Source organism: Oryzias melastigma, linkage group LG21 (genome assembly GCF_002922805.2).
Source record: "Oryzias melastigma strain HK-1 linkage group LG21, ASM292280v2, whole genome shotgun sequence".
NCBI lineage: Eukaryota > Metazoa > Chordata > Actinopteri > Beloniformes > Adrianichthyidae > Oryzias > Oryzias melastigma.
Window position 1 is genome coordinate 27,817,127 of NC_050532.1, and position 14,219 is coordinate 27,831,345.

Genomic DNA, 14,219 nt, shown 5'->3' on the forward strand with positions numbered 1-14,219 from the left:
CTCCCAGTGGACCGAAGCAGCTTTGCTACTAACAGAGAGTCAGGCTCATCTGATCCGGTTCTGTTCGTCGCTGCAGATCCAACAGCTTCAGTCCAGTTAAAAGAAAAAAACTTAATTCTTCACATTTAAATTGTGTTCATTCTGACTCCTAAAAACTAAATAAAAAATATTATATTTGAGTTTGAAATAGAGGATGAAGTTAAGAAGCCTGAAAACGTTCCCTCTTTTCAGACTCTGGATCCACGAGTGGAAAACATGCTCAGAAAAAGAGTCAGAGTGAGCGCTCTGTCATTCACTTCACAGATTTCTAAACATTTAAACACAATGAAAGAAACACAGATTACAGGAGTTTTTGAGTTTTCTCTCTAATTTCATGGATTCAAATTAAAGAGTTTATAGAGTTTCTGCCACATCAATGACAGAACTGCACACAAAAGTCCTGCAGTCAGTGAAGGCAGCACAGATTCTGTTGTAGACAAACATCTGTTCCATCTTCTTCTCAGAGCAGCTCAGAGTCGAACCAGAAAGATTCTATGGAACCATCATGATGGAGATGCTGCTTCTACTGGGAACACCTGAGACATGGGAGAAAATATATATATACAAATATATATAATACAATAAAATAAAAATATAATAACAAATAATAAATAAAAATATAAGAATAAAATAAATACAATGAAATACAAATTAAATAAGTGAATTGAAACAGAATACAATAAAAATATAATAATATGAATATAATAATAAAATAAAAAATGAAAACAAAATAATGATAATATAAAATAGAATAAAAATATAGTACTGACAAAAAAAAATAAAAATATAACAAGTACAATGAAGACATAAAAATACAAATATCACAGTAAAATAAAATGGAATAAAACCAAAAAATATAATAATAACATAAAATATAAAATAAAATGAAAAATAAAGTCCAGATTTATTCGACCGATTCCCAAACCGACGATGAATTAAATCTCCCTTCAGTTACAGAAATCTGTTGGACCGTCGGAGATTTTCTGACCCTTTAATCCCAGATTTGGTTCGTTAGCGACGTTTGTCAATCACACCTGATAGAAGGAGGGGCTTACACGATGAAAACATCATTTGTTATTGTTTACAACCCTGTTGCCATGGAAACTGTAGTAAAAAGAAAAAATCCAGCCAGTGTTGCCACAGCCTTGGCGGTGGGGCAGCCAATCAGACGTGACCGTCTGGGCCGGGCGCCCCCAGCTGTCACTGTGACCCAGAACTTACACGCACACATGAACGCACCGGCGCAGGCGTGACGGTTACTCACCAACACATGTCTGCACGCAACTCTGACCTCTCATCCACGTTTGAGTTATGGTTATTTAGAGGTGATAAAACGTCTGCGTTTGATCTTAAACTGAAACAAACGACAAGAAAACAAGAACGGACAGACGGTGATGTTTGAATCCACAGACTAAAGATTAGGATGAGGAGGAACCCCATAATACTCAAATCCAAACACACACAGACAAAGGATGATGCGTATCTTCCAATCCCTCTAATAACTTCTGCTGCTTCCATCCGTCTGTCTGCCTTCAGGTTGTTCTCCTAAAAGGAGAGAATTTCTGAAACTTTTTTACTGAAACTTGGACTTTAGTTGCTACACAAAAGCTTCAGCAGCGAGTTTTGGTTGTTTGTCCAACAGGTTTGAACAATTTTTGCAATAATTGGAGATCAACTTACCAAACTATAGCAGAACTGTCGTTAAAAATGAATTTTCAAACGGTGAGACTAAAACCAAAGATTGTTGCTGCATCACATCCCACTAAAATGACCCGTTTGAAACCATGTTCTGATACAGAACCACAACCGGACCGAATGTCTGGGTTCTGGAAAGTTACTTTCCTTTCGGGTTCTCCATCTGGTTCTGGAACACTTTTCCGGTCCTTGAATCTTTTTTTATCCAGCTTTGGCTCCAGGCTTCAACTTAACCCCTTAGTGCCTGTTGTCTCAAACAAACTAAATGGAGCATTTACTTAAAAACAAAAACATAACTGAATTTTTTCTCTCATTGGTGGGAATAAATTCAGGTGTTAAGGCATCATTTTAAAAAGGCAGGAATAATATTCATAATAATGTTACAACGTTATTGTTCTAAAGCTTTAAAAAATTACCATTCTGTGAGCTTTTTGGAGTATTTTGGCATTTACTAAGAATTTTTAGGCTATTTTGGAGTTTAGTTAATATTTCAGCTACATGATGGCTGTTTTGGATAACCTATTATTATTTTTTTTTAGGCCAAATTGGCATCAGCATTCACACTAGTATTATCCCAGGTAATGTTATATACTTAGTTCATAATTATGTTAAAAAGTTACAGTTTTAAAGTTTTAAAAATGTAGTTTTAGAGTGTTTAATAAATGTTTATCCTGTTCGGCCGTGATCTGAGGTGTGTTTTGGATCCTTGTGTGATTGAGTTTGAGACTCCAGCTCTAAAGGGTTAAAATCTTTATAATTCCGAAGAGAAACTCCTGAGAACTTCCCAAGTTGGTTTCGGTTCGTCTAAACATCATCAAGAGAATATTTCCCTGAATTATGGCATTAAAACGCTGCTCGGTCGGAGCGTTTAGTAAACAGGAGCGGGATCGTGGTGGGGGGGGGGTCTACAGCAGCTTGATCTCAGTTTGATGGCAGAGATTTGGTTAAACAGTCGATAAATAAACACGGAGCGACGGAGCTGGAGTTCACCGTCAGCCGGGATCCAAACCCAAATGACACCCAGGTGGAATGCAGTGAGGTGGAGGTTTTACTGGAGCTGCTAGTCTGTGTGTGGTCGCCGTCAGAGTTCAGTAAATCTCCTCTGCATCCAGGCTTCATGTGACAGGATCTCAGCTGACTCCTCCTCCTGCGTTTCAGCTTCCAGCAGACACATTTTCATTTAAATGCCGGCATGTCGCTCAAAAAAACTCTGAGGGATCTCCCAGGATTCAGCAGGATCCCCAAATCTACCCGGCAACAGACGGTACATGTGGACAGAAAAACAAACTTCTGCTTGGAAGTGAGGATGAGGACGGTTTCCCGCGATGAGCACGGACAGATCGGATGGAAGGAGGGCAGGAATGTTTCTGGAGTGTCCATGAACATCAAGTAATGAGAGGAGAACCAAACGGCTGCGGGCTACAGAGCCGCTCAGGCGTTCACTCCACGCTCACACATGCGCTTGTTGCCATGCAGACCCGCCGCACTCCCCGACAGTCTCTGCAGGGGGGCCAGACGCTCGGGACGCCCCGGGAGAGTCTTTGTGAGGGGGGGTTCTGACACAGAGGATCACAATAACAGAAAAATCAGAGCGAAAAGTGGAGCAGAAAGATGTTTTTAAAAACATGAGGGTTACTTCCTCATGAAGGTCAGAAACGAGAGATGAAGAACACACAGCTGGAAAATAATCTCAGTCTTTAAAATGTGTCAGTTTAGCTGTTTCTTATGTCTTCTCTTATGGAGGAAATATCAAGACTTTTATTTTGAAAGTCCTCTAGTTTTTATTAAAGTAGAAAACAGTCTCAGTTTTTCCGTTAAACTCTCTCTGTTTGTTAGAAAACATGTCGGTGTGGTTAAAAAACAGTAAAATTATGAGCACACGCTTCAAAATGATGGACTGGTGAGGATCAGATTCTGGGCCGGTTCTGGTCTTTTTGGGTCGGGTATAATCAAACCAGCAGGTTGGCAGGTTTGGTGAGAGTTGGTTTTATTGGTAACCTGGGAGTGGCACTTGGTGAAAACATTAACTGTAAATGAGAACTGGACTGAGTGACTCCTCCCCCTGGCGTTCCAAACAGGAAGTGGGTCAAACAAACCGAAATCCCAAAGACTTCTATAGAAAATAATCAGCTGTTACTCAGTCATTCTAAAGATTCTGGATCTGATACCTTTTTAATCTTCTTGATTATCCTCTTTTTTCAGGATATTTTTTTCTGTAGTTCAAGTTTTTAAAGTTCTAAAATGACCAATCAGAGGCCTCAATAAAAGTAGGTGGGGCCTGCTGTCCCCCTCGTCCAATGTTTGATTGGAGCCCAGTATCAAGTGGTAAGGGTGTGGCCTTCCATCAAGTTCACTCCTGATTGGTCAGAGTGGTTTCCATAGAAACTCAGACCATCTCGGACAATCACTGTTTATTGTCTGGTTCCAACATGGTGGCGTCCGTATGGAGGAAAGAATGGCGACTGAATCGACTTCATTTGGTTGGAGCAGGAAGTAAACTGTTTTCTATGAGTGATGTCACACCCGTTAGGTCCATGTCTCTCTTATACAGTCAATGGTTCAGAAATGATTGGAGAGTTACCATAGAAACATCGACTCGGATCAATCACTGCCAACTGAGGACGTCTGGCTCCAACATGGTGACTAATTCTACTTCATTTGGTTGGAGTCAGACGTAAACCATTTTTGGGGGAAAATCCTCCGTTAAGGAGCTGTTTTGAGTGTGAATACGTCACAAACGGCTCCAAAGCTCCGTCTTTTACTCCGACCTTTCTCCTTCTTTCAGGCTCGGATTGCTCCCGGAATTTCACCAGCCACTCCGGCCTCATCGAGTCTCCGGGCTTCCCGGACAAATACCCCCACAACCTGGAGTGCTTCTTCATCATCGTGGTCCCCCCCAGCATGGATGTCACCCTCAACTTCCTCACCTTCGACTTGGAGAACGACCCCCTCCCAGGAGGGGAGGGGGAGTGCAAGTACGACTGGCTGGAGGTGTGGGACGGGCTCCCCGCAGGTACGACTCCCACCGCCTCCCACAGCTGTGAGGGGGCTCACTGAGATGGGGGGGTTCAGCCTTACCGCCGCTGTGAGTCAGTGCAGCCAAACTGTGTTGCCATGCCCACATCATTATCGACTGAGGTGGAGCAGCAACTATTTTAGAAGAGCGTGTTGGTAGATGAAAGTTCTGCTTACAGGCAGGATGTTGGCGCCTACTGTAGAGGAAAGACTTTTAAAGGGGAAAATAAAGCAGGAGAGGGAAAAAGACCAGAGGAGGGAGGCGCTCAGGGCCGCGATATTTCTGGTTCACCTGCAGGAGGAAGTTTGGAGGAAGCTTCTGAGGCTCCGAGACCTCTGCCAACCTCAGGAAGACGAAAAAAGAAAAGGTTTCTGCAGAACTCAGCTCACTGAGAGCATGTCGGACGCAAAGACGTGATCCGAACAATTTTAAAAGAAGCTAAAAAGATGCTATGTTTGCTACGTCGAAGATGTAAAGCAGGCTTTGCAGGAAAAGGGAGAATGATGCGAGTGAACAGAAGAAAAGACATAAATGACGGCGGTGTGAAGGACAGCTATGGGGTCAAATCAGGACCCGCTTAAAACGAACGAAAAAACAGAGTGAAAACCTGAAAAACAAAAAGCTAAACCAGAAAATGCTAAAGTTGATAGCTATTTTAGCTAAATACCAAATTAGCCTGAAAAATAACTTAGGTTAGCTAAAACGGCTAGCATGTAGCTGAAATATGAGATAGACTCCAAGATAGCCCAAAAAGCAGAATGCACATTTTTTAAACCTTCAAACCCCCGACCTTGACTCCGATACATGTCCCCTAAGAGGTCATGGTGACCGTCTTTTCTGCTGCAGAACGTTGTTCTTTTTATCTCAAATTAACTTTTTTTTTCAAATTTTCAATGTTTTTTTTTTTATATATTATTTTTCCAAATGTTCAATTTTATTTTTTCACATTTTCAATAATTCCTTCAAGTTTTCAATATGTATTTTCGAGTTTAAAACTACTTTGACATTTTTTTTTCAAACTTACACTCCCTGTATTTTCGTTCACTTTAAGCGATCCTGATTTGGATCCGGAGTCAGATGGGAAGGACTTTCCCTTCTCTACGGAGCGCCATCTTCCCGACAGGAAGAGCTGAAAAGCTCCGACTTTAATGTTAGATTTTTAACCTCTTTGAGTGCGAGGAAATGCAAAGAGACGACATGCAAATCATTTTGTTTAGATTAAGAAGAAAAATGATCCCCGAACAGCCAGACTTCTCCGCTTCACTTCATTAGACTGCAGAATCGAACCGATGGAGAGCAGATGAGATAAAACCGTTCTCTGATCCGTGCACTGTGCACGTGCAACATTTGCAGAATGTTCAGATTTTATCGGGACTGATAAACGGCCTTAACTGTTGGCTTTCAAACCTTTCCATCCTCATTTCCTGCATAAGGAACAGAGACAAAAGCGCTGAGCTCTGATGTAGAAGAGTGTCAATTAAATTCTGCTATAATTTACTGCATAATAAAGCCGCTCCGCTCTCCTCTCCCTTCACCGTAAAGCATCCAGAAAAGAGTTATGGCCATTATTTACCCAAGAACCCCCTCTGCAAACCCCCTCCACACATTTTTTTCCAAAGGGAAGAAAAAAAATCAATAGAAGTGATCGATCACTGCCTATTTTCTCTCCTCCTCATGTGTATATCTTTGTGTGAGACGGGGGGGGGGGATCAATGCTCTATTTGTGGTTCCAGTCTTTACATCCATACATCCCTGGGCTGTAAATCACAGTCATCTGTTTGCGTTGGCGTATTGACAAGTGTCGGTACAGTCGGCTGAGAGGAAGACGGTCCAGGAATCAATCAGATCCTTTGATTTCAACACATTTGTATAAATGCAAGCTCTGCACTTTGGTGGAACAATGGCGGGGACCGGCGTGGGGACGCGGCGAGGAGGAGGGGGAGGAGTTAGCAGCAGATGTCGTCAGAAACAAAGAATCAAACAGGAAGACTTTTGACACCATTGGCACTTCCTCCTTAGAGAGATTGATGGCTAATCCAATAAATCTGGGCTCTCCACAGTGGGCCCTCTGATTGGTCGATACTGTGGGACGAGAGTTCCTCCTGAGATCCACTCATCCACCGGGATTCTCTCCCTGGCCTTTCATACCGACATGGCAGTAGCTAAAGACGGCTTCTCCGCCCGGTACAACATGACGCATAAAGAAGTCAGCGAGAGTAAGTCTGTGTTCGTCTACTTTTATTTAAAAAAAATGAGACGTACACATTTATCTTCACCGTTTTGTCTCTTCTTGCAGCTTTTCATTGCAGTAACCCTTTTGGTATGGAGTCTGGAAAGATCACCGACGAGCAGATCACCGCCTCCTCCACGTTCGAAGAGGGACACTGGCTTCCACGACAGGCCAGACTCAACTGCAACGACAACGCGTGGACGCCCAACGAGGACAGCGTCCGGGAGTACATTCAGGTGCCGCTCTTTATCGTTTGGATGTTTGTGACAAACCCAGAAATAAAAATACAACAAGCTCTTCTGCATCAAAGAACCTGAATGTCCTTTATCCCGGACAAACCCCCGAGTTGCTCAGTGACCGCTTTGGCTGGACAGAAGCACAAAACAGAAACTAATTATAGAAAAATAAAAATATTTATTTTAGATCTCAAATAATTAACAGAAATATTAGCAAAACATAACCAAAGAAATCAAAGTAGTTTCTGATCTAAATAATCAAGAAGAGATTTTAGTTTGTCTTGAAATTGTGAAAAATGTCACCGTTTTGTAATATTTAAAGCTACATTTGATAAATGAAGAGTCACAAACACATGAGTATCACGTTTTTTATAAGATAATCGCGGTTCTCGCTGGTCAGGAAGAACCTGGTCCAAATGGCTCTTTTAGCAGAAAAGGTTGCAGACTCTGGTCTACACTAAACCCCGTCTGGTCCTGAGCTCCAGCAGCCGAGCTCTCTGGTGTTCGACTGCAGAGCAGAATGTATTTGTCAGTCTGCCGGCGTCCGCTCTGAGGGAGTGGGAGGAGCGGCGCTATCAAGGTCCTGCAGACGGGGTGAGGCATTGTTTCCTGTGTCCCGCCGCCGCGCCAGCTCTGTGCCATCCCCCGGCTTAGCCTGAGTTATGAGGCCATCAGGAGCTTCAGCGGGAGCTGCAGTCGGGTCACTCAGACCAGCACTTCTCAGTCAGACGCGCTGTGTAAACAGCAGATTATCTTGTTGGTTGTCACCTTCTGGTTGTCTCACCAAAGGAGCCGGCGGAGTTTTAAGAGCCTCTGAGTTTAAAGGTGAAGCTTTTTGCTTCCAGCTGTTTACATCTGAGCTATTTCTGTTTTTGAGCACAGAGACCTTCATGGGAGCATGTATGGGGTCGAATCAGGATCTGCTTAAAGTGAACAAAACACAGACTGAAAATTGGAAAAACAGAATTTAACTGGAAAAAAATGGAAAACTTGAAATAAAACTTCAACATTTAAACAATATATTGTAAATATTAAAAAAAAAAATCTAAACTTTGGGGAAAACTTGAAGTAAACCTTGAACATTTAAACAATATATTGTAAATTTGAAAAAAATACCGAAAACTTGAATTAAAAAAATTATGAATGTGAAATTTCCAATTGAAAAAGTAAGTATCCATTAATAACAGTTGCTGTTTTGAATTTGAAAAAATACTGATGTTTTTTTTTTTTCAAATTTGCAATATTTTGTTCAAGTTTTATTTCAAGTCTTCAATTTTTTTTTATTTTAATTTATGATTTTTTTTTCCAAATTTACAATTCTGTTTTTTCGTTGACTTTTAGCAGATCCTGATTTGACCCCATGAGCATCCTTTCACATGCACTCCAGGCGTCTCCTTTGCAACACTTTTATCCTCATCTGGTACTTTACATTTTCTAAATTCTGGTGAGATTTTAAGTCATGTTTGCAAACTTCTGGATTCTACATTTAGCCTGAAACTCCGGATCTAATGAGCCAAATCCAACTGCAAAGCAAAGTTTGCTCACTAATCTGCTGCCAGCTTTCCAAATACAACCTAAACTCTCAAAGTCCTGGAAACTTTTATCCAAGGCTTTTAACTCCACGACATCCTAACAGTCTACACTTGGACGCACAGCTAGGTGAGTTTGAGAGGCAAGAATGTGAGTGTTTGGCTGGTGATCAGCTATGTACCCCAATGCGTATTAGGAGCCATGACTCAATCACAGATAATGGGAGACAGATGCTGACTGGAAGCAGTAGTTCTGAGGCCGGAGCTCGTCCCAGAAAAGCTCAGGAACTGGTCGCAGCCAAGAAGCTTCAGAAAGCCAGCGTCCCATCAGTCTCACTGCTGCTGTGTGTCTTCCAGCGAACAGCTTCCTGTCTGCAGCCTCTGCTTTCCTTAGAACCAGAAAACAACACAACTGTTTGTTACTGCAACTCTAAGTCAGAACTAAAGTGAAAAACTAATATCTTTAAAATCATGTTGGTGCTTCCACAACATGCAGAAGAAGAAAGTTGCTGCCAAAGGCATCAGCATGTATGCAGACCCACAGAGCTCAGGTCCGGACCTGAACCAGGACTGCGGCTCCACATCAATCTGGAAGCTGTTATAAAGCCATTTCCCAAGAATTTCTCTTCACTGTTCTACTCTAATGAATTTGATTCACAAGAGCAAAACGATGGAGACAGTTGCCAAACTTCTCAGGAGTAAACGTCACAGCAGATCCGTCAAAGTCAGACGGCGCTCATGGGAGAACCGAAGCCCCGACAGACCACATCTCTGGCCTCACAGCTGTTTTCTTACCGCGGTCTCGGTGTAACAACATCACTCTGAAGCTCACAGAGTTAGAGATCTGGCAGCTGCTCCATGCTGATGATTATGATGCATTTTCAGAGTCTCATTTCTGTTCCTGACTGGAAGGCGAGGAGGAGGTTTATCGGCTCCACAATGACAGAGAAAACGAACACAGAAGTGTCAAATACCTGCATCTGCACGAGAGAAAGATCTGATGTGGAATTCTACAAGTTCAACGTTTGAAAAAGACAATGTCTGCATCTCATCTGAACACTTGACGCCTTGTCGTCCACTGGGGGGTTGATCCGTACGGGTTCTGCAGGTTTTTGGGCTGTCCGGTCCGTTGAGGCTCATGAAGGACCAGCTGCATCATGAGGGGAGCACAGGTGTGGCTTGTGGGTCCCTTGATCCTCGTATGACCACCTGTAGGGATGGAAATGGAACGTACCATTGTTGGACGAGGGGTCAATGCTTTCTCACTCCCAACATGTCCTATATAAACGTTTGGTTTGGGACCCCTCTGGGTCCAGCGTGGAGTTGGGTGTCCCCAACTTCTTGTTTTTTGACGTGCCGGCTGTGGTCCAGTACCAAGAGGGCCTTTGGTACTGGACCACAGCCAGGGAGAATAGATGCATTAATCAGGGGCCCCCGACCTTTAATGGGAACAGCCAGCACATCAAAGAATGACGAGTTGGGGACACCCAAAACGTCACAAAGCGACGCCCGAACCATAGGTCCATATATGACAAGCTGGGAGTGACTTTTTGATACGCACTTCTTAAAACCAGCTCAGTGGCCTTGTGGTAGAGTGTCCGCGACTGGAAGGCGTGAGTTCAAATCCCGGCCAAGTCATCCAGTGCATCCCTGTTTGACACTCACATTAAGAGGTTGCATTAGGGGGAGGGGTCAAGTGTGGAGAACAAACTTCACACACTGCGGTACGTGACAACTAATGGGACTTCAACTTTAAAAGGCTTTAGAAGAAGCATGGTGGTGAAAGCATTATCATATGGGATGAAGCTACCGACCTCAGACAGCTTCTGGTCAATGAGTTAACATTAAAATATGATAATAGCAGATGGTTCTGAAGCAAAAGTGAGTCAGTCCTTCAGCAAAAGATTATTTCCAACTGGCTTTCATTGATCTGAAGCTTCACAGCAGATCTCTGTCGGTTTGGACCGACCCGATAACCGGCCCAAACCTGACTAAAGTTCTGTCGGACTCCAACAGGATGACAACAGTCTCTGCTGTGTTCTTATCAAGGTTAGAGTTTCTCTATTCCAGAGTATTTTTCCACAAGAACTGAACATTTGCGCCTGTTAACAGACAAACACAGACGGATTTTCCTTGGTTTTCCACTCCGGTCCGTTCTGTTCTGCTCCGGTCCGGTTTGGGAGCTGGAGCAGATTGATGATGACTGCTGCAGCTGCCTTTCTTAGTGTAACAGCTCTGTGATTGATGAGGACCCGTCCTGAGAAAAGCTCCCTTCGCGTCATTCTCTTCCTCTCCCTTTCATTTCATCGTCTCTTCATCTCTTTCTGTTTTTGTGTCTCCTTTAGCCTCGTTTTTGTCTGCCCGTGTTTTCTCTGGATTCCGGGTTATTGATTAGTTGTCTTGGTGGATCTGGTTCTCGCCCCGGCAGCATGTGTGTGTTGGAGGTAATCTAAAACACCTGTCTCTCTGACAGATAACAAGCGCAGCGTTTTACCTCCCCGATTGTTTTGCGCCCCCCCCCCCAGCGGGACGTGCAGCACAGTCAGATCAGTCTCTGGGGTTGAGCAGCTCCACTGGAGGAGGATAAATGTTCTGAGGCTCGGCTGAACTTCCCTCATCATCTGCTCTGCACTCTGAAACAAAGAAATCTGAAAAAACTCTTCAGCGTTCATAACAAGCTGGAGAACGTCTCTATAACAGAGGACAGCCTTAAGAAGATCTGACCTGAACACTCCAGCAGGACAGACTGATGGGGGGATGATGGACCTGCTGGACCTCAGACGGACGATGGGATGCTCATGCTTCAAGAACAACTCCATCATTTCTGCTTCTGGATGCATTCTCTAAAAAATAATTAAAAAAAGTTCCAAACTTTTCATGTGGAAAAAATGAGATTAGAACAAGACTGTTCATATTTCTCCATCATCCTGAACCTCTGGACATGTGGAGGCTTTGTTTATCAAGCATGGCGTTGGGAGCATAATGATCTGAGACTGTTTAGAATACAATAAAAAAAAAAGAAACACCAACCTTTCTGTAAACTACAGACCCAAAGCAGGAACGACACTTTTTGTGATGGAAGCCGCTGGAATCCTTTTTTTTGGAAAGATTTTGGTTTGGATGTTTCCACACAGACTTCAAAAAATGATCCAGAAAAACGAGCTTCTTGTGGCAAAAACCAGCTTTGTTAGGAAGAACCATAAACGCTGGAGTTCATTCCGACGGTTCTGTTTGAGGAGAAAAAAAAACAGACCAGCCAGTGAGGTCAAGTGGGGCCCAGATGGTTTGAAAGTGGACAGAAAATTTGGGCCCCAATTTGGTTTCTGTGGTGGCCCCACCTGTGTTTGCCCTCGTTGGCTTAAGTGGGGACTCAGTGGATTAGCTTACTACGCTAGCCAGCCACCCAGTGGACAGTGTAGCAGGCTAGCGGCTCCACTGTAGCATTCTAGCAAACTCCTTTAAAGCGGACTAGCAAGTTCCGCTGTATTGATCTAGTGAGCTCTGCTGTAGATTGCTAGCTTCTCGTCTGTAGCATGCTAGCTAGTTCCTCTGTATTGAGCTAGCGAGCTCCACTTTAGCATGCTAGCAAGATCTTCTGTAGCATGCTAGCGTGCTCCCCCACAGTGAGCTTCACTGTATTGAGCTAGCAAGCTGCGCTGTCCACCAGGCGGCTGGCTAGCATAGCGGGCTAACCTACTGAGTCCCTACTTAAGCAAACACAGGCGGGGCCACCACAGGAACTGCAGACAAACACATCTGATGCTCACATTTTCTGACACTTTTGATCCATTTGGGGTCCACTTGGCCGTGTTACCGGAGAGAGATTTGAGTTTTCTCCTCTGTAACACCAAACTAAACAAATGAAGTTCTGATCAAAGTTAAAGGTTTCGTTTGATGTGAGGAAGCAGGATAATTGTTTTTACTGAAAGTTTGGAGCAGAAAGTTTGTAAAAAGACTTTTCTTTTAAAAAAGAATCATCAAAAGTTCTGAATCGTTTTAATCTTCAGAACCCCTGGTTTGTGTGGTTCTGTGTGTTAGTCCATCATCAGAACTCACAGTGACGGGCCTGAAGGGCAAAGGCCTCACAGCTCCCAGAGGAACCACTGAATCATCTGCAGACATGTTATGTTTGCAGATTGGAAAAAGCTGCTCTTTCTTTGCTTCACACGTCGGTTCTGCAGCAGCTCGGTTCTGCAGCAGCTCGGTTCTGAAACTGCTCGGTTCTGAAACATCTCGGTTCTGCAGCAGCTTGGTTCTGGAGCAGCTCGGTTCTGCAGCAGCTCGGTTCTGAAACATCTCGGTTTTGCAGCAGCTCGGTTCTGCAGCTGCTCGGTTCTGAAACTGCTTGGTTCTGAAACTGCTCGGTTCTGAAACTTCTCGGTTCTGAAACTGCTTGGTTTCCTGAGTTAAGTCAGAGACCTTCAGAGTAAAAGCCTCTCGTTATGGAGGAGTCCAGTTCTATTTCAGCTAAACACAAATATTTATCAGGAAATATCTCCTTCAGACTGGAATTCTGATGTTAATGTCTGAAAAGTTAAAGATCTCTGATGACCATCAGGTGCTTAAGGGTTAATGAATTCCTTTGACTCATCATCTCTGTTCTCATTATGATATTTTAAAGCTGCATTATTTGTTCCTGGTTAGATGTCAAGCACTGACAGTGTTTAATCGTTATCCAGACATTTTGACAAACACAGATGTCTGTGAAGACGTGTGATGTCAGAGGGAAAACAGCCTTTTGTCTGGACTGGGGGGAGTTTGGCTTTTGTTCAGGCGGAAATGAAGATGAGCTGCAGCTTATTACCATCAGCCAGGAGATCGTCATGTAAAAATAGTGATAAGGAGGAGAAGAAGAATAAGATCAGAGAAAAAACATCATTTTTGTTTCATTTAAAACATTCTAAATGTCAAAGTAAAACTCTTCTTTTTATTTGACTTTGCTTTCTGTTAGTGTTAAAGTATGTGAGTGTCTCTGCAGCCTCATCATTCTTGACATTTCATCTTCTCTGTTCTTCAGGTGGACCTTCATACCGTGAAGGTGCTGACCGGCATCGCCACGCAGGGCGCCATCTCCAAGGAAACCCAGAAAACGTACTATGTGACCACCTTCAAGCTGGAGATCAGCACCAACGGAGAGGACTGGATGATCTACAGACACAGCAAGAACCACAAGGTGGGCGGAGCAACAGAAGCTGGAGGTTCCAGGCCATCCTGATGAGGGATGGATGGATGGATGGATCCATGGATGGATGATGGATGGATCCATGGATGGATGGATGGATGGATCCATGGATGGATGATGGGTGGATGGATGGATGGATGGATCCATGGATGGATGATGGGTGGATGGATGGATGATGCATGATGGATGATGGATGGATGATGGGTGGATGGATGGATGATGGATGATGGATGGATGATGGATGATGGATGATGGATGATGGGTGGATGGATGGATGGATCCATGGATGGAT

General features: G+C 43.5%; 1 protein-coding gene across 3 annotated transcripts in view; it reads left to right on the forward strand.

Annotated features, from left to right (window-relative positions):
* LOC112155447 (neuropilin-2) overlaps positions 1-14,219 on the forward strand; it is an 84,301-nt gene that overhangs the window by 24,949 nt on the left and 45,133 nt on the right. For all 3 annotated transcript variants that reach the window (XM_036209609.1, XM_036209610.1, XM_024287068.2), the window contains exons 4-7: positions 4,520-4,747; positions 6,811-6,966; positions 7,047-7,216; positions 13,763-13,918. In XM_036209609.1, coding sequence (XP_036065502.1) covers positions 4,520-4,747; positions 6,811-6,966; positions 7,047-7,216; positions 13,763-13,918 — 710 coding nt within the window. The remainder of the gene's footprint in view (positions 1-4,519; positions 4,748-6,810; positions 6,967-7,046; positions 7,217-13,762; positions 13,919-14,219) is intronic.